Source organism: Arabidopsis thaliana, chromosome 3 (genome assembly GCF_000001735.4).
Source record: "Arabidopsis thaliana chromosome 3, partial sequence".
NCBI lineage: Eukaryota > Viridiplantae > Streptophyta > Magnoliopsida > Brassicales > Brassicaceae > Arabidopsis > Arabidopsis thaliana.
Genome location: NC_003074.8, coordinates 18,494,395 through 18,517,343, shown reverse-complemented (window position 1 = coordinate 18,517,343; position 22,949 = coordinate 18,494,395). Strand labels below are relative to the sequence as shown.

General features: G+C 34.9%; 7 protein-coding genes and 2 non-coding genes across 14 annotated transcripts; 2 read left to right on the top strand and 7 right to left on the bottom strand.

Annotated features, from left to right (window-relative positions):
- Positions 1-1,212: 1,212 nt before the first annotated feature.
- LBD38 (LOB domain-containing protein 38) lies at positions 1,213-3,078 on the bottom strand. Its single transcript, NM_114854.2, has 2 exons — positions 2,696-3,078; positions 1,213-2,601 (listed from the first exon to the last, which is right to left on the bottom strand). The coding sequence occupies exons 1-2, from the start codon at positions 2,877-2,879 to the stop codon at positions 2,042-2,044; spliced, it is 744 nt and encodes a 247-aa protein (NP_190563.1). The 5' UTR covers positions 2,880-3,078; the 3' UTR covers positions 1,213-2,041.
- A 3,129-nt stretch (positions 3,079-6,207) lies between these two features.
- Positions 6,208-7,288, bottom strand: AT3G49930 (C2H2 and C2HC zinc fingers superfamily protein). Its single transcript, NM_114853.3, has one exon. It carries the CDS (start codon positions 7,096-7,098, stop codon positions 6,451-6,453), a length of 648 nt encoding a protein of 215 aa, NP_190562.1. The 5' UTR covers positions 7,099-7,288; the 3' UTR covers positions 6,208-6,450.
- A 2,170-nt stretch (positions 7,289-9,458) lies between these two features.
- On the bottom strand, positions 9,459-9,532 carry AT3G49925. The gene has a single exon. It is a non-coding gene; the product is annotated as a tRNA-Val (tRNA).
- Positions 9,509-11,863, top strand: VDAC5 (voltage dependent anion channel 5; the record flags this gene model as incomplete). Of its 4 annotated transcripts, NM_001339445.1 has the most annotated exons (6): positions 9,509-9,693; positions 9,863-9,930; positions 10,531-10,641; positions 10,733-10,818; positions 10,911-11,119; positions 11,202-11,863. In NM_001339445.1, the coding sequence occupies 5 exons, from the start codon at positions 9,645-9,647 to the stop codon at positions 10,978-10,980; spliced, it is 384 nt and encodes a 127-aa protein (NP_001319718.1). The 4 variants fall into 4 exon arrangements, with proteins under 4 accessions (NP_001319718.1, NP_001325884.1, NP_190561.1 ...); NM_001339446.1 differs by having other exon boundaries at positions 9,645-9,693; positions 10,531-10,818; NM_114852.1 differs by lacking the exon at positions 10,733-10,818 and having other exon boundaries at positions 9,645-9,693; positions 10,531-10,699; positions 11,032-11,119; positions 11,202-11,508.
- A 90-nt stretch (positions 11,864-11,953) lies between these two features.
- Positions 11,954-13,180, bottom strand: AT3G49910 (Translation protein SH3-like family protein). The gene has a single exon (NM_114851.2). The coding sequence runs from the start codon at positions 13,031-13,033 to the stop codon at positions 12,593-12,595; it is 441 nt and encodes a 146-aa protein (NP_190560.1). The 5' UTR covers positions 13,034-13,180; the 3' UTR covers positions 11,954-12,592.
- Positions 13,181-14,565: 1,385 nt separating this feature from the next.
- AT3G49900 (Phototropic-responsive NPH3 family protein) lies at positions 14,566-16,769 on the top strand (the record flags this gene model as incomplete). 2 transcript variants are annotated; one of them, NM_114850.2, is made up of 4 exons in its annotated part: positions 14,566-14,905; positions 15,025-15,094; positions 15,308-15,826; positions 15,921-16,709. In NM_114850.2, the coding sequence occupies exons 1-4, from the start codon at positions 14,730-14,732 to the stop codon at positions 16,707-16,709; spliced, it is 1,554 nt and encodes a 517-aa protein (NP_190559.1). In that variant the 5' UTR covers positions 14,566-14,729. The 2 variants fall into 2 exon arrangements, with proteins under 2 accessions (NP_190559.1, NP_001190044.1); NM_001203115.1 differs by having other exon boundaries at positions 14,619-14,905; positions 15,308-15,835; positions 15,921-16,769.
- AT3G08085 lies at positions 14,634-14,822 on the bottom strand. Its single transcript, NR_141386.1, has one exon.
- AT3G49890 (uncharacterized protein) lies at positions 16,622-18,180 on the bottom strand (the record flags this gene model as incomplete). Of its 2 annotated transcripts, NM_114849.4 has the most annotated exons (5): positions 17,857-18,180; positions 17,444-17,588; positions 17,276-17,346; positions 16,976-17,191; positions 16,622-16,881 (listed from the first exon to the last, which is right to left on the bottom strand). In NM_114849.4, exons 1-5 carry the CDS (start codon positions 18,046-18,048, stop codon positions 16,843-16,845), a joined length of 663 nt encoding a protein of 220 aa, NP_190558.1. In that variant the 5' UTR covers positions 18,049-18,180. The 2 variants fall into 2 exon arrangements, with proteins under 2 accessions (NP_190558.1, NP_001327099.1); NM_001339444.1 differs by having other exon boundaries at positions 16,843-16,881; positions 16,976-17,346.
- Positions 18,181-18,442: 262 nt separating this feature from the next.
- Positions 18,443-21,162, bottom strand: AT3G49880 (glycosyl hydrolase family protein 43). Its single transcript, NM_114848.4, has 3 exons — positions 20,782-21,162; positions 19,892-20,473; positions 18,443-19,800 (listed from the first exon to the last, which is right to left on the bottom strand). Exons 2-3 carry the CDS (start codon positions 20,435-20,437, stop codon positions 18,946-18,948), a joined length of 1,401 nt encoding a protein of 466 aa, NP_190557.1. The 5' UTR covers positions 20,438-20,473; positions 20,782-21,162; the 3' UTR covers positions 18,443-18,945.
- Positions 21,163-22,949: the final 1,787 nt, after the last annotated feature.

The window sequence follows — 22,949 nt, the reverse complement described above, 5'->3', positions numbered from 1 at the left end:
TATATATCCAAAAAAAATCACTTACTTAATTCTGTATTTTATCCAGAATCATTATGAATACCAACTTGATTTTGATGGTCTTAATTAATTATTTGATATTCTATTTTTTTGTCGTTATTTGATATTCTATTTAGATTGACTAGTTTTCTTGTGATCATTTGATAATCCACGTCGTTTTGTTTTCACCTTCAAATTTTTTTATTGATCACCATGTTTTTTGGAATACACAAAGTAGTAAATGTTTCATAATCATGTGAGACCTAGGGTTTTAATTTTCAACTTGATTATTTAAGTTTAGTTATTCCTTACTAATTTAACTACCATTTTCTTGACATTCATACCAAAGACAAATAATTAACTAAAGTTTTGTTCGTTTTCGGAAGAAAAGTTTAAGAAAACATCAAGTGGACTCACACACACCGACTTAAGTGGAGAAGGTGATGAAAGTATTGGGCCCATAAGAAACTGCGGCTGCTCGTGGCTTTTGGCATTAAACACGAATCTTGCTAATGTTATTTTATTCTCATTATACTTGATGGATTCATGTTTATCCATCCATATTGTTATATTGTATTCCCCAAATTTTTAAAAAGCGAATTCGTCTAGTATAGTTAGCTCCATAGTTTAAAAGTAGAAAAAGAAATTTAGCTCCATAAATTTTGTAACTCATGATTAGACACTAATTAGATGTAAAAAACAGACGAGATTGAACGAATGATGATACCCGGTTGTTGATAAAACTTGAAATGGTCAGAACTAAAAACTTATATTTTTCAAAAATAACATAAAGAGTCCGGTGGTCGGAAAAGGAAAGGAGAGTGACGTGGACCACAAGCAATTGTTTGCCCACTAGTGACTGGCTGGTCGAAAGTATATTTAAAATATGTCCCACTTCATAAGATCTTCAAATCACTTCTTCTGTTCCAACAACAATCCATTCTCATTTCAACGTTTCAAAAGCAAACATGTTATTGGTCAATTTCATTGTTTCTACGCCATCATCCATAGAGCAACAATACCTTGTTGTTTTTATTAAACAAAATGTGAAGAAGAATAGAAGAACAATAAAAAAAGAGTGCTTTTGAAGATTCCACGAAGGTATGAAGTGTGACATAAACGGCTCTTTGCGTCGTCCAAAAGCCGCCTCCCCCAAAAGCTTTCCCTTTATAACCCCAACTTTTTGGGTTCAACCCAACTACATGCATTATATAATGCATATCTACTCTATACATACAATTACTTATATTATGTAATGCACCTTGTTTAATCTTTTTTAGAGTTTGTATTCATCCGGAGAATGTGTGGTAGACTAATCTTAAACATAGAAAGAAACACATGAAGATGTACATATGCCATTGAGAGTGTTGCGAAGAAGACCGTTGCAGTACTAGTATAGGATAATTTGAGATATCACAAAAAGATCATCACATCTCGAGGAATACGTACTATTGTGTTATACTATTACTAGGTATCATTAAACCATTGAATAACAAATGTAGTATCGAAAGACAATAAACCTGGAGATAATAAATGCTAATATTTTGTTTTGCGAGTAGTAATCAAGATGATTATCAAAATAGCAAGTTGTGTATGATTGTGTGTACATTACAACATGTTGGTCCTTAAAGAATCGAAATATGTTGGGTGCGAAGACTTTGCCGGTGCTTTGGATTTGGAGAGATGTATATTTTGACTCCGATTCGTGATTATTATTATTAATGTTGAATATGTCGATAAAAACAAATAATTTAGTAGCTAATAAGTATTGATTTATCGTACACATTATCATTGTTATCTTTTAATTTGAATTCGATGAGAATGATGATTAATTGATTATGAACTAAAAATAAAATAGTACACCACCGACGAATTATATCATTATTCTCTATTACTTTGGATAATTTCTCATAATTAAAGAGAGAAATAAATCACGTAATTTGCTACATTTCACAAAATATTAAGGGCTATTAATCCAAAAAAGGCCACAACAAAAAGTTACTCGAAATTACATTTTTAACCCTCATAACAAAAACGACGCCGTTCAAGCGAAGAGATTGAGCAACTTTGTCGTTGCTCCTCCTCCTCCTCCGCCGCAGCGTACGTACCGATCACCGGCGTTGTTGTTTTGAAACGAAACCGTGGTAACAGACTCCTCCGAGTACATCGACGGTGTATCTTCCTTAAACGGCAAGGTTTTAATCGGATAAATAGGAATAAGAGAGAGATCAAGCTCCGACGAAGGTTGTTGTTCCGACGATAATCGTTTCCGTTTCGGCGGAGAAGCTGTTGATCTTGATCTAGATCTAGAGCTTGAGAATCGGCAGTGATGATAAATGTTCCGATCACCGGAATCATCAGCTTTTCGTAGATTCAACATTTCCGTACAGATCTCCGAAGCTTCGTCGGAAGTAGGAGACGGAAACCCGGCGAATCCACCGCCGTTAAGAAGCTCCGGTATTGGTTTTAAAGAACCACCACGAAGCACCGTCTCAACCGCCGCTTGACAAACATTCCAATTCCCCGTCCACAACAATCCGACGGCTCCGTTCACCGGATTCACAGTTCTCCCACAAGCTTCGTATAGCAAAGACTGAAACAAAGCTGTAAAAAGACCAAATACCCTTACCATCAGAAACCAAAACGACAACGTTTAGACGAAGATCTAAAGGACCGAGAGGTTTTTGTTTTTAAGTACCAGGGCATTGAGATTCCGGTACGGCGGAGATGAAAGACATTAAACCGGCACGGCCGAAGAACTTAGCGACGAAGACGGTGGCGTGGCCTTGAGCTTCAGGTGATTCGATCCATTGAATACATGGACGGAGGATGCAATTCTCACTGCAACCTTTTCGTAGAACTCGACAACCATTGCAACTCATTATTTTCAGAAATCTTTTAAGTTAGTATTTTATCTTTGGTTTTGCTATAATCTTGGAGATTCAAAAAGCTTTTGGTACAAGAAAGAGAAAGAGAGAGAGTGGGACAAAGTGTTTCAATGTTTGGTTGAAGAAGAAGAGTTATGTAATATTTATAGACAATAGACATTGATACTTGAGTGAAGGAATGGGTCATGGCTTTGAGATTTTATTATATTTTAATAAAAATTGGATAATAATCAAAGTTTAAAGAGCCCTACCAAATTACAAAATAGAATGATTGCTACAAAATATATTTATTTTATCATTAACTGAATTTAATTTATGCTATAGTTTATACAAAAAAAAATGTTATGTTAGGTTTAATTATGAAAGTTAAAAATGGTGTGTGGTTGTTGACTAGTTGGTGATGAGGAGAGAGGAAGAAAGAGAGATTCCAAGGTGATGGGTGCGAACGGCTCCGTGTCCCCGCGAATAGTTGCCTCCTCAACCATTGGTTCTTTTTTTCTTTCTTTATAAATTTCTCATTTCTATTCTTTTTCATATTCTTTACTTGCTTCATTTCTATATAAATGTTTGCGTCATGCATGAACGATCTCGATTATTTGATGGCAGATCTCAATTCTATCTATCCAGTGTTTATTCGTTGACAAATTTTTCGAATCTTCATGTCTCAAACAAAAATCAGTGTGATTAACATATATTATCGATTATCGGTGTAAAGAAAAGAAAAAAACCTAGCTTCTCATCTAACAACAACAAAAAAAACACATAGATTCTCAAATGAAATAACGCACTTCAATTTCAAAATTGAGATTTATAACTAATTAGATCATATTCTCTCTAGTTCGCTATTATTTGTTGAGCTATATAAGTGCCTCTCTTAAACTATTGGTCTCTATGAGTTTTATAAATATAGATATGGTTCATTCGTTCATGCAGTACGTATACTTTGTAAACAATTTATTTATGAAACCAATGAGATTGTTTTGTTTAGGGTTAAGGCTAAGCTGACCCTTCAACGAAACAAATCCACTACCTGACCCTTAAATCAACCTTAAGGGTTTTGATAATTTAATATGAAAAATGTTTTAGAAGAAAGATAGAGGCGTTTTTTTGCCTACGATGCTGTCTCACGTGTGTGACCAAATCAAACATTTCTTTTCTCCTTTACATTAGCTAGTAACAAAATCAAATATATGATGAACAGAAGATCTACAACAAAATGATATTAATAAGTCAAAGTGTCTTCTTCTACTTTCCTATAGCAATGCGGTGAAACGGCGCCGTTCATGGCTTACGTGGTGTGCTTACCTACACTCCAATTAGGCAAATTTTCCACTGAATGCCGCCGTCTCTTTATATTTCTTTATTCCCAATTACTTCAGTCCATTAGTAATTTAAAAATGCATTATTGTTTCGTTGAACTTCTGGTACCTAAAGTTCATTTGCTTAATTAGTCGACACAAGACACTTGAACGCGACAGTTTTGATCAACAACGACATAAAATTGGTGTTAAACAGATGCTTAGATGTTCGATAAATCAACTACTTATTTTTACAACGGTATTCCTATTTTAAATATCAATCTTATAACATAATTTCAATCTCAATTTTTGAAAATTAGTATTGTTTTGTGGCCCTTCTTCCAAAAATTTATTTTCTGAAGTGAATGCAACAAGATAGATTTTACCTTTATATATTTAGTAAAATCAATGTTATAAAATAGATTATAAGTTAGACGTACGGCAGAACACAATAGAAAAAATATTATATATACTTCAATGTTTATGATGTACAGTGGGAAGTCATATTGCATACAATAGAAAAACCAAAACTATTTCTTTGAAAACAGAACAAAAACAATGTATGAGACTTGTAAACTATTGAGAAGAAATGAAAGAAATTGTCAAATAGAGGTTGCACAAATTGCATTCCTACTTACATTCATTGATGTTCATTATATTATGCTATAAAACCTAATTACATGGTTAGATAAGGTGGGTTTGTGGACTTGTATTTCATGAGTCTATGGACTTGTGTTGGGCTTTAACATGTCCTCTTTCACGTTGAGTTCTAAATGATTAAATACTGGGCTGTTAATTGGGATATAATTTCTCAGCTATAAGAGCCGGTACACTATGTCACTATGGGCTCTACTGCATTTTTCGTATGGTCCAAAGTCCAAACAATGAGTCTTTGGTAAATTAATAGTTTAACACCACTTTAACGGTACCATGCCAAAACTAATTTGGATGTTATTGTAACGCTCGAGGGCCTTATTAGGCCTTATTACAAGCTAATAAGCTATATACTATGCCCACAAAAATTGGTGAAATTCTTTAGTTTCTAAGTTTCTAGCAATATAAGAAGACAATAGTACAAAGAGAATGAATGACCAAATCTTACAGACTTATAACACAAGCATTAGGTTATAGCCTAATAGGTAATGTAAGATGTAAGTATAAGCAGTAAGCTGCACGACATATTTTCCGTCTTATTTAGCAAGGTATTATTATTATTTTTTCCCACACCATTTTAGATTTAAAATTTTTGCTTTTGTCTTTTCAAAGCCAAATCTTAATTTGACGAAAAGTTTATACCGAACCGCATAATATCACATATATAAACAACATTTTTAAGGGATGAGTTTTCTGAACTCTAAATAAAAATCGGTTGACAAGAAAAAAACAAATCTTAAAATAATTCCAAAAATTCTTAACCATCAGATACTACAATATAGTTATAAAGAATAATTATAAGTCAATTTTTTGTGCCACCAAAAAAACAATATTTTCCCGGCATTTAATTCAGAAAATACCCAATATCCATATTTTTCTCGGAATGTATAACTACTCTTTTTCTTAGAAGATACATAAGAACTGGGATCGATTAAGACGTGTAAGATATTTATCGTAACAAATTATACAATTAATTAATTATTAAAAGACTCGTAAAACTCGTGAAAACGAAATAATACAGAATTATAAAAATAATTTAAGCGTGGAGGGAAGTGTGAGTGCCAACCAATCAAAGTCGACAAGCCACTTAAGGATTAGCTTCGTTAGGTACTACTAACCGATCTATCACTACTTCAATAATTAATACTAACATAACCCAAAATTAATACTATTTCTCCTATCAAATTATGTTTTTAAATAGAAATCTGAAATGTTTAATCAAATAGTTAAATTCTTAGGAACAGATCACTTCAAGCTGGGAGTGACAGATTCAAAGAAGTGGTTCCTTTGCTTGCGGAAATAGTAAATGAAAAATTAATCAAGTAATGAAGAAAAACAACAGTAGGAAGTTTCCATGAAATAGTAGTTTTCAATTTTCATTAATCCAATTCTTTTTATTATTAACAAAATTAATAATAATTTCAAATATATCCTTTTTTTTTTTTACTTTTTATAAACAAAAACCAACAACGAATAAACATTTGAAGATTATTTTCTTTCCATATACGTAAACAGAAATTAAAATAATCCAAAGTCCACTCCAATCATTTTCATTACAGACTCAGCTAATGATCAACCACTAGCTAATCCCGATCGGTAAAAAATAATAATAATCACAACACCGACTTTGTTTCTTCACCGGAGAGTTGACTTTTTCCAATTGTCTCATCACTAACTTGATCAGCCGGTAAATTTAGGTCAAACTTGTGGCTATTGTCACCGTTACTGTTACCGTTACCACCATCATAGTGACAACGTTTGTGACCACCCAATGCTTGACCAGAGGGAAACGACTTAAAACATATAGAGCAGTTATGAGTCTTCCCACTTTGACCAACTAAACCGTTACTAATATTTCCGTTATTAGTAACGGTTCCGTTACTATTATTAACATCGACACTAACCGGTTTCCGGTGACTTGTTTTGTGTCCACCTAACGCTTGGTAAGACGGGAAAGATTTGCCACAGACGGAACACTTGTAATCTTTCTGATGATCGGACAGTGGAGAAAGAGAGTGATGATCCGACGGTGGAGAGTGATGATCGGAGGAGCCACGAGCGAGCATAAGGAGGCAAAGAGCGAGATACTCTTCTTCAGAAGGAGGAGGGTTTGGTTGATCTATACGGTGACGTTTTGTACGTTTTCTTTTGGTCCATGATTCGAGGTTTTCGGGCTCGGTTTCGTCGAGGCAACGGAGGAAAGGAGGAGGAGCGGTGGTTGTGGTGGTGGAGGTGGGAGAATTGAGAGTGTCGAGAGCCATATGGTGGTGATCTTTGATTAGAAGATGATTGAGAATTGAGAGAGATGATTATAAAAAAAAGAAAAAAAAAGAGAAAGAGAGAGTGAAGTGAGCTGGTGAGGGAGTGAGATGAGATGTGAGCACGTCTTTGTTTTAATTTTTTTTGGGTGATTAAGAGTGGGAACGTGGGCTCTAAGTGATCAAGTGGTGCTTCTTCTCTTATTTCTCCATATCCATTAATATCTCATCCTATTTTCATCTTTTATATATTTTTCTTTAACATAAATTTATTTATATAATTGAACTAAATTCTTTCCAAATTTCCAATATATCAAAAATGAACGAAAAAAGAATATTAGAGTTTGATGCAGTCGATGTAGAATCAATGAAATAGAGATGAATTTTGAATGATCAATAATGATAAATTTGTGAAAATATTATAAAAAAATAAAGTAAATCAAAGAAAAACTATCTTTTCAGTGGCACCTTGTCCAATAATGCGTAATCTAAGAATGCCTATTTTAAAAATTATGTGTTGTGGGGGAAGTCATGTAACTATAAATGTATTAGAGTCTAACATCAAACTTTATTGGAAAGCCGAAAAAAGTAACACATTCACAAAGATGGAAAACTAAAGTACTTATCAAAGTTGTGCTAATTTTGTCGATAGGTAGCAGTCCAAATCATGAGCTGATCAGCTTATTCAATATCTTCTTCTTCCTCTTTTTTTCTATTGGCAACAATTTATTATCCGAATTGTCAATTTCAATACACTTTATTCAAAAATAAACATATATCCACACATAATTTTACATTAGACCTTTTTTTTTTGGTTATAATAATGATTGTAAAAGTAAAAGGAACTTTTACATTTGTAGTGTAGTCTATAGTATTAATGTATTATTATTATATTGAGAGGATAATTTAGTTTACTATTAAAAGCAAGAAACTAAAAAAACAACAAGGCATAAAATGCGACAGGTGTTGATGAAGATTTGAGTTGCCATATCTTCGGAGTTAGTTTAAAGGTTAGGCCAGGTTAGCGAATCTTTTCATGGCGTTGGGTCATAACTGAGTTGTCAATTTTTCATTGGTTGGAAGCAGGTTAGATTCTTTCGTTGGGGACACGTGGTTAGTTATGTATGGTGGAAATGGTACGATTTGGTGGAGACTTAAAAAAGACGGTACGAGACACTTTCTTAAGGCTCAGGCGACATGGTTGTGAGTGACACCACCCACTTCATAAGCAACTAATTTTATTTATTTTCTTTTGTATTTTAGTTTACAACCATCAAGTTTAGGATCTCATAGTTTAGTTGCTTAAAAAAACTTCGTCTTATATACTTGACATTACTTGCTTATTTATTTCCTTCAAGTTTTTATATACAGATCATGATTTATTATAGATTTTTATAAGAAAAACAAAATCTGAGGAGATTAAGAGATGATATATGAATAATGGAGGAATTTAGGTCCTATATACAAGAAGTTAGTTAAGTTTTCTTTGCACAACAAAATTAAAACTCAAAGTCAAATGAGCTTATTAAGATAGAAATAAACTAACAACTTGCATAGCTCATGAAGAGCTTTATTGTGCAAAGAAAGTAAAAAAAAAAAGGACTTTAGATTGTCACCAAGATTAGTAATACTTTGATTCAATCATAAAATAGGGAAGAAGGAGAGCTGCCTCTTTAACAACTCTCTTGGTTATATATCTTAAGAGTCATTACACATCCTTATATGAAAACATAATCTTGATTGCAAAACCCTACTTACATAGGCTTTCAGAGTTTAGACTAGTAATGGTACTATTGGGCTTTGTAGCTTGCTTTAATAATAATAGCATAGAGCATAATAACGAGCAATGTTATTCATCTTTGAAGTTTTATTTGTCTTGCATCATAAAATACGTTGACATATGCCTAGCAATCTTTTATAAAATATTGAAAATATATTCCCAAACATATAAAATCCTAAATTCAAAAGAGCAACGTACATGTGAGCAAAGTATCGAGTTGTTATGTAGATTCGAAAAACATAGTTTATATCATTAATGAATACACAAACTATTCCATCAATCATGCTTCAGTATTTATTCAATCATCTCATCTTTTTGTTGGGGGCACAATTCAATCATCTCATCAAATAATATTTCACGGCTTCATAATCTGCATCGAGAACTTCCAAATCCACATTAAAACTAACCATAAGACACAAAGAAAATGGAAATAACGCATAATCAAGAATAATTAGTACAAAGTGAAATAACCACGTTTGTTGTTAAAGACTTATCGATTTAAATAATGTAAGCTTAATGGACTCCTGACATTCCAAGCGTAATGTTCTTTTACAAAGTAAAAAAAAAAAATTAAAAGAAGAAATGGCTTCGCCCGGGTTCGAACCGGAGACCTTCAGTGTGTTAGACTGACGTGATAACCAACTACACCACGAAACCTTTTGTTGTTACACGTCCGTTAATCATTGATTTTAACTATTATTGACTTGGACAATTTTACTGCCGTCACTATCTCTATTTGGTTTCCTCTCTCTCAAATTCTCCGATCACCATGAGTAAGGGTCCGGGACTATTCGCCGACATCGGAAAATATGCGAAAGGTATGATAATCTTCCCTTCCTTCTTCATCTCCATTAGTTTTGATGTCAACTTTCGAGTTTTCTCGATGTAGTTGTATTAATGTGATCATTGGAGGTCGAGAGAGAGTGTGATTGATGAATCCTGGTGTTTTCGTAAGCTCAATTTTGTGTTTTTCCCTTTTTGTGTTAGATCTGTTGACGAGAGATTACAGTACCGATCAGAAATTCAGTATCTCCACTAACAGTGTCTCCGGCGTCGTAAGTATCTAATCTCGTTTCTAGCTTTTTTATAATCTGTGAATCATATGATGTGTTCTTCGCAGTCTAGTAGATTTTGTTTCACATTGATGAATTTGTAGCAAATGTTTTGCTTAACAAGTACTATTTTAGGTTCTTCTTCTTCTTCTATCATGTATTTCCTCAAGAGTAGTATCTTCTTGCTGGTTATAGATTTGATCTATACTCTAGCTGGGGAGTGAATCATTGGAAATTGACAACGCATTTGAGTGAAGTTAAAGTCAATTTTGATATACCTGTGATTTTGGAGGCAAAAACCTCCTCTTGATGGATTCTACTGCCTAAGCATTGTGCAATATCTTCTGTGACTTGGGTAATCGGCATGTACTTGTGTTCTTTGTTAAGATTATCTCTGTATTGGAGTTAGCATAACAGGCTGATGAACAATGTAGATGATATTGCTAGCTAATAACATGTATCATGGTAATATACATTTGTCGCTTTAAACCACAAGGATACTTGAGAATATGAGCTACTTATAGGTTGCTTTGTTTATTTTGCCTGGCAACGCTTAAAATTTCTGCATCCATTGACGCTATGTGTTCTGTTATTTTATCGTAGGCTCTTACTTCCACTGCTCTCAAGAATGGAGTACTACATGCTGCTAATGTTGCCACACAATACAAGTACAGAAACACTTTCTTCGATGTCAAGATCGATACTGATTTCAATGTTAAGTCTCTTGTTTATCCAATGAATAAATTTGTCTCAATTGATCACAATACGCTAAGTTTGTGCCTCTTTTTTTTTTTCACTTGATCAGATCCTGACAACCATCACATCACTGAGATCCTCCCATCGACAAAAGCCATTGCTTCCTTCAAAGTGCCTGATTACAACTCTAGCAAGGTTATGCATTTCAGAATTCTTTAAGCTAGTTATATATACACATATAATGACTTTTTCAGCCAAATGAATTTAAACTCAACTATGATTTACAGCTGGAAGTCCAATATTTCCATGATCACGCAACAGTTACAGCCGCTGCAGCCTTACAATAAAACCCTCTAATTGATGTAACTGCTGCTCTTGGCTCACCAACTATCTCATTTGGTGCTGAAGCTGGGTATGACACCACATCTCGAACTTTCACAAAGTACAACGTCGGAGTCAGTGTCACAAAGCCAGATCAATGTGTCTCCATAATATTGTAAGATAAAGAAGCTCCTACTAATCAAAGTTCTATCGAGCTGTTCTTAATATATTCTGAATCTTTTCTTGGAAAATCTCAGGGGAGATAAAGGAGATTCGATCAAAGCCTCTTATGTATATTACCTAGATGAGTCGACGAGAAGCGCAACAGTTGGAGAGGTTATCAGGAAAATCTCAACTAATGAGACAACAGTAACTGTTGGTGGATTGTATGCGGTTGATCACTTAACGAATGTGAAAGCTAAGCTGAACAGTAACGGTAAGTTTGGAGCTCTTCTGCAACACGAGGGCCTTCCAAAATCGATAGTGACAATCTCAGGTGAGATTGATACCAAGACATTAGACAAGTACCCAAGGTTAGGTCTCTCGCTTTCCCTTAAACCTTGAAGAGCTACACATACCAATGGAAGTTAGGTTTAACAATGGAGACTACCCTTTCTGTCTCCTATGACATTGTTTAGAGTTGAGTTGGTTATTGAATAATGAATCCCTCGGCTAATCTCCTTATTTCTGATAATTCTTTTTCGGATTTGTTTCTTTTGGGGCTCACGCTTAATAGGAACAGTTATATCGCTCTTTTCTGAGAGTTTTTTTTTATTGTTTTGTTAAGAGAAACAAACCTTATGTGAAACTAGAATCAATCAAAGACTCAAGTTGGAAAAGAATCAGAGATAGGTCTTCTACACATGTACATCAAATGTGAAAACTGTTCAGTCGGATAATTGCATTTGAGATATGTTTTTTTAGTTCTATCTTTTTTCTCGAGGAAACGACTATTTTTTAAGGTAATGAGAAAGAATCAGTTTCATAGAAATGAAATGATTTGCTGTTAATCAGAGTGGCAATTCTTTTAAATCCACAGTAATGCTTATGCCAAACAAAAAATTACAATTGAAAACCACCAAGTTCGAACTCAACCTATACCACAAACGTCTTAGACAACACAAAATTGCAGAGATAAGTGTGAAGAGACGAAAGGATTGGTCTGATAAATTGATATGTCGTTTAAAGACACAAACTCGTCATTCCAATATGTTCAAAAATGAAAACCACTGTCGAAAAATGGAACCCCCACTATCAAACGAAATAACCTAAACCAAGAACACTACTCTAGAGAATCATTTCAACTAAGTCACCACATAAATGACCAATATCATCAATTCTACTGCAATAGACTGATAAACGCAAGACTCCTATGTCAAATCAGGAGTTCAACACCAATCTCAACACACATCCAACACATAATCAAAAGCTAAACCAAACAAACACATCATTATAAAGAATGAGACAAAGAGATAAACTTCCATAACCAAACTTCAAATACTCAAAATCAAAACATAAGTTCTCATGTCTAGCACCATAAAGATCCACTGACAACATTCCAAAATATCCAAAACTTGAAAATTAAAAAGCGATTGAAGATAACTCTAAAAGATAAAACCTTTCAAGAAGATTTCTTCTTCCTTCTTACTTAATCAACGTTCTGCATAACATCCTCAGACGTAAACTTAGTACCCTTCTCCTTATCAGCAGCAGCACGTCCCTTAGCCTTCCTCTCCAAAAGCGATTTCCTATCTTTATCAAGACGAAGCTTCGTTATCACAACTTTCGACGGCTGAATCCCAACGTTCACGGTTGTTCCATTCACCTTCTCCCTCGTGATTCTCTCGATGTGAATCACCCATTTGCGACGGTAAACCTGAACAACTTTGCCTTCACGTCCCTTGTAAGTACCACGAACGATCTGAACCTCGTCGTCTTTACGGATCGGCATGGATCTGACATTGTACTTCTGACGAAGATCGGTGGAGAGAGGAGAGCTCATTATCACACGCCTCTCGCTGGAGGAAGCTGTGAAATGAGCCTTCCTGTTCTTTCTGCGAGAAGAGGTCACTCTTGGGTTGTACTTCATCTTCGCCGCCGGGATTGAGAGAGTCTCTACTCTTAGGGTTTTTTAAGGGGATGAGGAAGAGGTTATGAGTGTGTGTGAAGGTTATATAGTTAGGTTTTGAGTGGAGCTAGGTTTACTCGATATATTAGGGCTTTGTTATGAATGGGCTGGGCCTGTTTTAGATTTTGATTTTAAAGAGTTTTATAATGGGCCTCTTCTATGTTAGCTACACTTCTGGCCTAGTAAAAGTTAATTCATTCTTGGATGCAATCAGTTTAGCGAAAGAGGTAAAAACAAAACGACTACACTGATATAGTTGGTATTCTCATGTTGTAATAGGCTAGCTGTATCATGCAATTTAGAGAAGTTTTGTATCATGCAATTTAGAACTTTTATTTTTGAGAGAAACAAAAGCATAACGTTTGGATGATATATTAATTTAAATAGAGTTGTGTTTCAATTCATATATTCTGCCTTTTTAGATTCGATTTTCAAAAACACGATGCACTAGTTGTAAAAACGTTATTTTTATATATTTAATTTAACATTATATTCAAAAAATTAATATTAATTTAACAAAAAAATTATTTTTCAAGCAGCTGTTTACACTTTGTGGAGAGAAAGAAATGCAAGGCTTCACACTACTGTCTCCAAACCGGCTCGGTTACTTGTTAAGGAAATTCAAGCTTACAGGTCTATACCGTCACCTTTTCCAGTACAAAATTAGTCCATCTTCAACCTTTCCTAGTTCATCTACAACCTATCTTGCTTCATGGTTTCGCTCCTTTCATCGATAGCGAATCTTTTGCGTCATTGATCTTAATCTTTTGATATGTTTCGGTTTCTTGTCTTGTTTCATGATTTCTTTGAGCTTTTTCATTTTGCAGGTCAAATTGTAGTTTTCAAATGATACCTTGGATTTGAGACATCAGGAAAATAAATAAAATAATTAGAAAATTATTATTATTATTATATCAGTATGTTTTTATACAATATATTAGACATTCATAACTATAATGTGATATACATCCCGGAGAAAATCTCAGGTCGAAACTCTTACATTTTAGAACCCATTGCCAATGTTTGAACAAGGACTTCCAAAGACTCTTGGATATATATATTTTCAAGCAAAATAATGATGTTGTACATAATAATAATCAGAGGGGCTAACAAATTATGAAAGAAATAAGTATCATATGAAGTGGACTTTGTATTAAACTGGCCGATCAAAACTAATTTTCTTGTGGTGGTTGGTGCAAACAAATTGATATAAACAAATAAACAATCCATGTTTTTTACGACAACGACAAGTATGTCAATTAGTAAAGAAAAATAACCGATCAAACTTGCACTAGTACTATATATACACAACAATTTAAGCTCAATTTAAACCTAAATGAAATCTCGTGAAATTTGAATGTTAGAACGAATGTACATTTTGGAGAACATGTGGGACGTGGTCCCTCTATATGAACTAGAAGGTTTATGGTGAAGAAAAAGGAAAAACGCATTTAAAGACTTTCACGCATATAATAACGATCACAACAAATCCTCTTAAATTCATTTATTTCCCATATTACTCACATTTATTGCCCATTCACTGTCCAAAATTTCCTTCTCTTCTTGATACTAAAACCTAACCGGCGAATTCGAATCTTCTCAAAACTCACACAAATTATTCTCATTCTTTGATCTCTTCTCTCTCGGAAAAAAAGACATGAAGCGATGGACAAACTTAGGGTTTGTTGATACGATTTATGAAGACGAAGACTACGTAGATCATCACTCTTCTTCTTTATCTTCTTCTTCTTCATCTTTGTCTCTTTCTCCTAAACAACCTATCAATCTCTCTTCTTCTCCTTCAATGGAGCTTGAATCTCGAGTCCATAAATGGTAATGTTTCTCTTAGAAAATTTACCAAATCTTTACCACATTTTTTTTTTTGGTAGAAAAATCTTTACCAAATTATAATTTCTCTTTTTTTTGGGTGTTTTTTCTATATTTTTATTCAGGTCGTTGGCTAATAACTCTAAACCTGATGTATTCGTAAATGTGGGAGGCACAAGGTTCCATCTTCACAAGGTTACATATTTTCAAGCTTTTATTTGTCAATTTTCATAAAAAAAACAATTTTTTTTTAACAAAAACTATGATATTTTTATTTGATTTTTAATTGTATATTTGTTATAAATTTAAAAAATTACACATTTATTGCAAAATAAGCAAAAAGGTTTGATTTTTATTGGGAGGTTATGTTTTATGTCATTATGTGATGTTTTAATTATAATCCCATAGGATCCTCTGTCAAAGAGTGGCTATTTAAAACGCCACCTAACGGGCGTTAACGAATTAACTCTCTCACCGCCGTTAAACATAACGGCTGAAACGTTTTCGTTAGTTGCCGGTTTCTGTTACGGCGCTCACATTGAGTTAACGCCGTCCAATGTCGTTTCGTTGAGAATCGCCGTGGAGGTTCTTCTGATTACGGAAGCTGACGACGGAGGAAGAGTTAGAGATAGCTTGAGGAACTTGACGGAGTCTTATCTCCGACGAGTCGTCTTCGTAAACGTTGATTACATTCAGATCGTTCTCCGTTCGTGCCTTCTTCTTCTTCCGGAGTCTGAAACGACGGCGTTTCTGATCGGACGTTGTGTAGAAGCTTTGATGGAAATCGGAGACGGTGATTGCGTTAACGAGTTTCTAGAAGAAGCTGTTAAACTTCCCGCCGGCGATTTTAACGTCGTCGCTGACGCCGTGCAGCAGCGGTTCCCGCGTCACGATTTGCTTTATAGAATCGTTGATGCTTATGTGAAGGTAAAAAGGGTACTTTCGTCAACTCAAACGTGTCTTAACCGATTATGTTACTTGTTATCTTATGATTGGATAAAACTTTTGAATTTTTCTTCAGGAACATGACGGAGAGATGACGGAGGAAGAGAAGGTTCAGATATGTAATTCGATAGACTGTGACAAACTCTCGCCCCCTTTACTACTTCACGCTGTTCAAAACCCGAAAATGCCCCTGAGGTTTATAGTTCGGGCGATGCTACAAGAGCAGCTCAACACTCGCCACTCGATCATGGTAGCTGCTGTTGCTGCGTCCTGCGCGGCTCCTACTGGTGTTCGACACAGAGAGATTGCCACAGAGGCGAGAGACTCCTCCGTGACGCTTGGATCGCTCCTCCAGCGAGATACGGCGGCGAGGCAAAACTGTCGGCTAAGAGCTGCGATGAATTCCACAAGCTCGAGGATTGAAAGCCTAGAGAAAGAGCTCGACACAATGAAGAGATTCCTATCGAAAGAATCAGAGAAGCAGAAATCGGACCGGAATATCGTGGAGTCGAGGTCAAGAAGCGTGATGGATTCTGCTCGATCCGCGAGTTTCCATTGCGTTCACCAACCGAGTAACGTAAACAAGACGCAGAGAGGCGATAGAGGTTCTGTTTCAAACCTGAGCACAACTTACCGGCGAAGAAGAGCATCTCCACCACAAGCACAACCGCAGAAAAGTATCGGAAAAAGACTGATTATGGGAATAAAGAATGCTTTCTCTACATCATCCAAACAAGTACCCAAGAAAAATGCATATGCAGTAGAGGAGATTTATGATGGATTAGAAGACTTCGTCTGGATCAAAGACGACAATGATGACAACATCTCTGAAGAACTTCACTCTCACTACATTAAGAACAAATAATCTCTCTCTACTCTACATAATAATTTCATAATCTTCTTTCAGTAAAAGTTTTGTAGCCAAGAGTGAATGATTCTGTGTTTCTTCTTCAATTAATGAGACTCCAAAATTGATAATAAGTTCAAAAGAAGAAAGCTCACGACATTGCAGACTTCCATGCGGTATGTTTGATACGCTGCAAATACATAGCGAGATTTGTTAAGTTGATATGTTACTACTACTAACACAAGAATGAAACACAAATATGAGAAACCATATGTATAACGTACCTTCATTTCCTTTTTCATTGCCCTTTCAATAGAAGGTAACCATTTTTCTCCTCTTACTTTCTTCAACTCTGCGATTCTCTCTTCCTCTTTCTTAGCTTTATCTTTCGCTGCCACTTCTTTCGCATCTAATCTAGCCGAGGCTTTCTTCGCCGCTTCCACAGCAGCAGTTAAAATATCCGAACCATCAACAGCAATTGATTTTACTCGTTTCTTAAACTGCAGTACCCACAAAAAACAGAAAGAAATTAGCTTTGATAGTTTCATAATCCCGCGCAAAACAGAACAATGTTTGATAACAACCTCTTTAGAGCTTCCTTCAACTCCTTTGTCAGGGCGTAAATTAGGCTTCTTTTTAGGTCCTCTAATCTCATCTGGTTGACAAGAAAAACACGAAAACAAGTTTCTCGACGGATTCATAATAATAATACAGTTCACAGATTCGGAGCTGGATTCTCGGTGATGACTAACCTACATGATCAAATACAATGCCAGTAGCACACCGCTTAAATAACCGAACTCCACAGTCATTCTCGGGTTTATCCTCAGGAATATTGACAGGATCTTCAACAAAGTCTAAAGTCTTCTCCACCATTTCATTCAAAAGATTCTTCACCTGTTATTAAATCTTACCTCAATCAGCAACAAATAACCAACTCAACTAGCATGAACACAGACTAGAGATAAACACAGTCGTAAACACCATAAACAATAGTTTCAAGAACACACAATACACTGATGACTGATCACTCAAATCCACTCAACTTCTGCAACTTTCTAACATTCAACATTAACCATTGAAACTCTTAAACAAAGTCTAATTGCCATCAAAAGAGCTATATGTAGATGAAAATTCACATTCAATATATGAAGTAATGACTAACCTTGATTTGCCCATGTGTTAGTTTTTTAGGTTTGAGACGAAAATCTCCATAGTTATGTGACTGAGTAGCTGCGGGTTTCGTGGCGGAGGCGCCGTAAACGGTGGTGGTGGCTATCGAATTGATTGCAGCTCTCCACTTGGGATCTTCATCTTCGCTGCTGCTATCTCCTCCACTTAACTCCCGTTTAGCCATTCCAATACCGTCGCCGTGAAATCTCTCTACTTTGTTTCTATGTCTTACCGTGAACTGCGTAATCTCCGGCAGAAGAACGTCGTCAAGGGTTTATTAGATAACACTTTTTCCGGATTCGGGTCGGGTTTAATTTTGACACGGAAGAGAGATTAGTTTAATTATGGACCCCGAATCTTTTAGTACTACCAAATTACCCCAGAATATCTGGGGTTTTATCAAAATACCCTTGGAGATTTTCGTATTTAATGAAAGCCTCAATATCTTTTGTTATTGACATAAATACCCCAAACCTTTGATATTTATGGAAACACCCTTGTATACATGAAGAAGGCAAGAAGCCATATTCAACTGTAATCTATCTGCTAGATATATCGATCGCTTTGATAGTAGTGTGGCACAATATGCTATGTACTGAAATCAAATCCAAAACTCAAATAAAATACTGATCTCTAAGAAACAATCAATCACATAAGAAAATGGATGCATAAAATATCTTACAATTTTGATGCTTTAACAACCTGATGGAAGAGCTGGGTCAGTCACTGTTGGATCTTGAGACTAAATTAAATGAAACCGAACTATAAAACCGGAACTGGAAACTCTTAAAAGAAAAGTAACAGAACTGTGTCCTAAAGTAAATGTTACAGAACTCATACACTATCCTTAAAGTGATCTGTATTCACAATGGCCCTATAGTTCTCTCTCTATAACTTTCTAACCTGTAAACGACGAAAACAGAGCAGCACAACAACAACAACAACAACAACAACAACAACAACAACAACAACAACAATGACAATATGAGCAGCATCACAACAACTGACCAAAGGAAGAAGAAGAAGAAGAAGAAGAAGAAGTAACAGGTGAAAAAGACTTTGAAAAGCTTTGTCTTTTTCTCTAAGCAATCTTCTTCTCTCTTGCTGAAGGCAACCGCCATTGTCTATGCCAATATACAGAAACTCTCGACCACATCGGAAACCCGAAACTATACTCAAGAGGACGATCAGCCGGTCCACCAACTATCAACGGTAACCACAAATATCTCGAATCTCGCAAATCCGCCGGATTCCACCTATCGGCCATAAATATAAACACACCAGGAACACCTGGTAACGGAATCACGAACGTGCTCTGCGCGAAAAACGTCGTCGAACGGAAAATACTGTTCCCGCCAACACATGGATTCCCTAATGTCTCCCACGGACCCATTATCGACTCAGCGGCATGAGCTAATGCTTCGTTTGGTGCCCATCCGGTGCAACCAGACGTGATCATGTAGTAAGTGTTTTGATGTTTGAAGATAGCCGGAGCTTCTCTGTGTTGTCCCACCATGATTCTCTTCATTACCGGCTTCACATCGAGGTAATTCTCGGTCAGGGGACCGATATGCAGCACGCTGTTGTCCTCTGATGAATATATCAAGTAGGCTACGTTATCATCGTCTTTGTAGACTGTCATGTCTCTACTATCAAACCCGTGTGGCGATCTGCTGTATAAGTAATCGAATGGACCTGTTGGGTTATCGCTAATGGCTACACCAACCGAAGCTTTAGTGTAGTTTGCATCGTCGATATGCATCCACATCACGTACTTACCTGTATCTGAATTGTATATCACTTTAGGACGCTCAAGAACATTGGATTTGTGTAAGTCATGTGTCTCATCTGTTTCTTCGGCTGCTAATACAACACCTTCGTTTTTCCATGTCCATAAATCTTTCGACGAGTAACATCCAACACCGATTATATCAACCTGAAACAAATCCAAGAAGCTGTTTTCACATTCTAATTCTAAAGTCCAAGAGTGAGACATTAATGGAAAGCAAGAAACGGTTAAAACTTACTCTAGCAGCACCTTTCTTGTGAGAAAGATAAGTTGGTCCATCTTTATATTCACCATACCAATAGTAAACCTTTGATATGTCATCAAACAAAATGCCACCACCGTGTGCTTGAATCGGATTCCCTTCCGTGTCTGTCCAAATTCTCCCCGGGAAGTAGTAATGCGATGTGTCATTAGTATCTTCCTTGGTAGGACCAAAAGCTGATTTCATATCAGGGAAAAAAAGATGTCGAATCTGTGAATTCTCGTCGAGAAACTCTTCGACTAAAGTGGTTGGTGTTTTTGGTTTCCGTTTGATAGCGCGAGGAGAACGCTTCCTAGGAGGCGGCATATGGATATTCTCTTCTTCAACGCGTTCGAGCTCACGGACAATCGGATGATGGATAAGTAACTGAGGTGAAAGATCAAGATCTACACTATAACTTCTGCTATATAACATGGTTAAATGAATCATGAAAACACATCCCACAACTGTAGATACTAAACCAAACGGTGAACAACGCAAAAACGTTGCTTTCTTGTTGTGTTTGTTCTTCATCACCCTCATCTTTGTTTCCAAAGATTTATCTCCACAATACACAACCTATGTAGATCCATCCACACAAAAAAAAAAAAAAAAGAAGTATACAAGTGTAAGTGTCTAAAGTTAAATACAAGTGTTCTATAACTAATTACTCTTTTGGGAGATGAAATTTTGACCTTATAACAGATTTGGCTTACACATAAGAGGGTCAAATTGTCAATTTTAGCAAGTTGATTAGCACAAATTTCGATACCAGATCCAAATAAGCACAAGCTAAACCCTAAAGACAGCTAATTTCCAGCGGAAGATGAACACAAAAGTTCAATAAACACAGAAAACTAGGAGACAGAAAAACCTCGGGATCTTACCTGAAAAAGAAGCCGGAGCTGAAACTTCCGACATGTAATGAGAGTCTAAAGACCTAAGCTTTCTCAGAAGTAAACAATGTCTGAGAAAAAGACACTAAATTGTTCGATTTCAGATTCTCCGGAGAAGAAAGCTCGAACCTGGGAACGTAATTACGAAACCCAGGAGTAGAATTGGGGAAATAAAGACAAGGGTCGGTGAGGTTTGGTTAAGAAGGATCTGTCACGGGAACAAAGAGAGGTCTTTGATGATGATGATGGATTCAGACGTGCGACCAAAAGACGAGACCGATGAATGATACTTTGTTTACTCATCTGAGTTGGTTTTTGGTTTTATTTCATTTTATTGGGATCTTGTCGTTCTGGTAAATTTAATGATTGTCCCGTTAATATACTTTCTCCTTGAGTATAGCATTCATTAATGCTATATATGTACCACTTCTTTCAATTAAAAATGGCTTAAAATAGTAACAAATGAGAGAAAATTAGACGACAAGTAAAAGTAATTCGATGAAAACACTTATATTTTGTTGACCTATATATACATTTTTGCAGGCATTTTAGCAAATAAATTTTAAATTTAGATTTATTTACAATTTAATGCTATTAGCATTAAATCTTTTTTTCAAAATAATTAATTTTATTTAAAATTTTTGATTTAAATTGTCAATCACATTATCAATCAAATTTAATCCCACCAAACTTCAAATCAATCCCTTAAAATTAGCATAAACATATTTGTTAACAATATTTTAAAACAAAGTTTTTTGTTAAATAAATATTATTCTTACTAAACCTTTTTTGTTTAAATAAATAAATTTTGTATTTGAACTTATTTACAATGTCATGTCACTGAGATTAATTATTTATTAATGAAAATATTTAATTAAAAATTTAAATCTTCTAAATCTTTGCTTTTAGAGTTATTATGTCATTACCTTATAAGCAAAAATATTAATTTTTTAAATATTATTATTTATATATTTAAAATTTATAAAACATTATTAATATTTAAACTTATAAAAAGTTTGATATATTACAATTTTTTAACATCATTATATAATATATAGAGTTTAAAAAAATCTTAATTTTTTCTGTCATATTTTATGATTCAAAATTTTAAAAATAAACATATATTAACCAATTAGCAAAAAATGTGTAGGTTCAACATCTCGCATCGACAAAAATATTTAGACAATGATTTATAAACATATCATAAATAAGATCAACATTAATATAAATAAATGGTTTTTTTACGGGACAGGTTTGGCGGGATGAGTTTGGCAGGACGTTATTTAATAACAATTGTAAACTATAAAATAAAAATATATTATAGATAGATACAATTTGAAAAAAAAAATTATACTAACTTTAAAAAGATAAATTGTTACCGCGGTGTACCGCGGGATAAAATCTAATATTACTAATATTTCTTGTTAACAAATAAATCAAACATACACATTAAACTAGTATTAAATTACAGCTCTGGTTCCTAAAATATGTTCTAGTGTAGAACTTTTTTTATTTTTATAAATCAATAATTGGATAATTATTTTTTCTTTTTTGTCAACTATTGGATAATTAATCATGCAATAAAAAAGTGTTAAACCTATAACTGCTTTAGTGGTTGACCAATTCATTCTTCACCTTTTTTTTGTATCTCCGCTGTTCATTTATTTATGTTTACAGTTTAATGAAGCCAACTCTTGATAATTGTATCTTTGAGCAAGTGAAAGCTATTTTGAATTATGTTTTACTTATTCCGATTAAGCATAATGTTTTTTTTCATTAATCAAAAAACTTACCCCAATTTAAACAAAGCAAATAGTGTATCTTGTAGAAGATAAACATGACTTGAATACCATTTGTCCATTTCAATGTTAATTTGTCCTAAATGGGAAATGCAAAGTGTAAGCAAAAACATCATATACTACAAGAAAATAAAAAAAGGAGAAAATCATTGATGGGTCGACTCATCACTAGTGGGTCAAATAAAGGCCCATGACTAAGAACTCATCAAACATATGTTTTCAACCCATAAATTATTGGAAATGACACGTGTAAGTGCACTTCCCGATCACTATCCAATATCATATCACCGCCAAAATCTTTGGCGGCACCACCCATCCAAAAAAAAACAACGGACGGTACATACGTGTTAGTCACGCGCT

Coding starts and splice junctions, on each gene's coding strand:
- AT3G49930 (NM_114853.3), bottom strand. CDS start 7,098: ATGGCTCTCGACACTCTCAATTCTCCCACCTCCACCACCACAACCACC.
- AT3G49910 (NM_114851.2), bottom strand. CDS start 13,033: ATGAAGTACAACCCAAGAGTGACCTCTTCTCGCAGAAAGAACAGGAAG.
- AT3G49880 (NM_114848.4), bottom strand. CDS start 20,437: ATGAGGGTGATGAAGAACAAACACAACAAGAAAGCAACGTTTTTGCGT. Junction 19,801..19,891: donor ACAAGAAAGGTGCTGCTAGA/GTAAGTTTTAAC, acceptor GATTTGTTTCAG/GTTGATATAATCGGTGTTGG.
- LBD38 (NM_114854.2), bottom strand. CDS start 2,879: ATGAGTTGCAATGGTTGTCGAGTTCTACGAAAAGGTTGCAGTGAGAAT. Junction 2,602..2,695: donor ACCGGAATCTCAATGCCCTG/GTACTTAAAAAC, acceptor GTCTTTTTACAG/CTTTGTTTCAGTCTTTGCTA.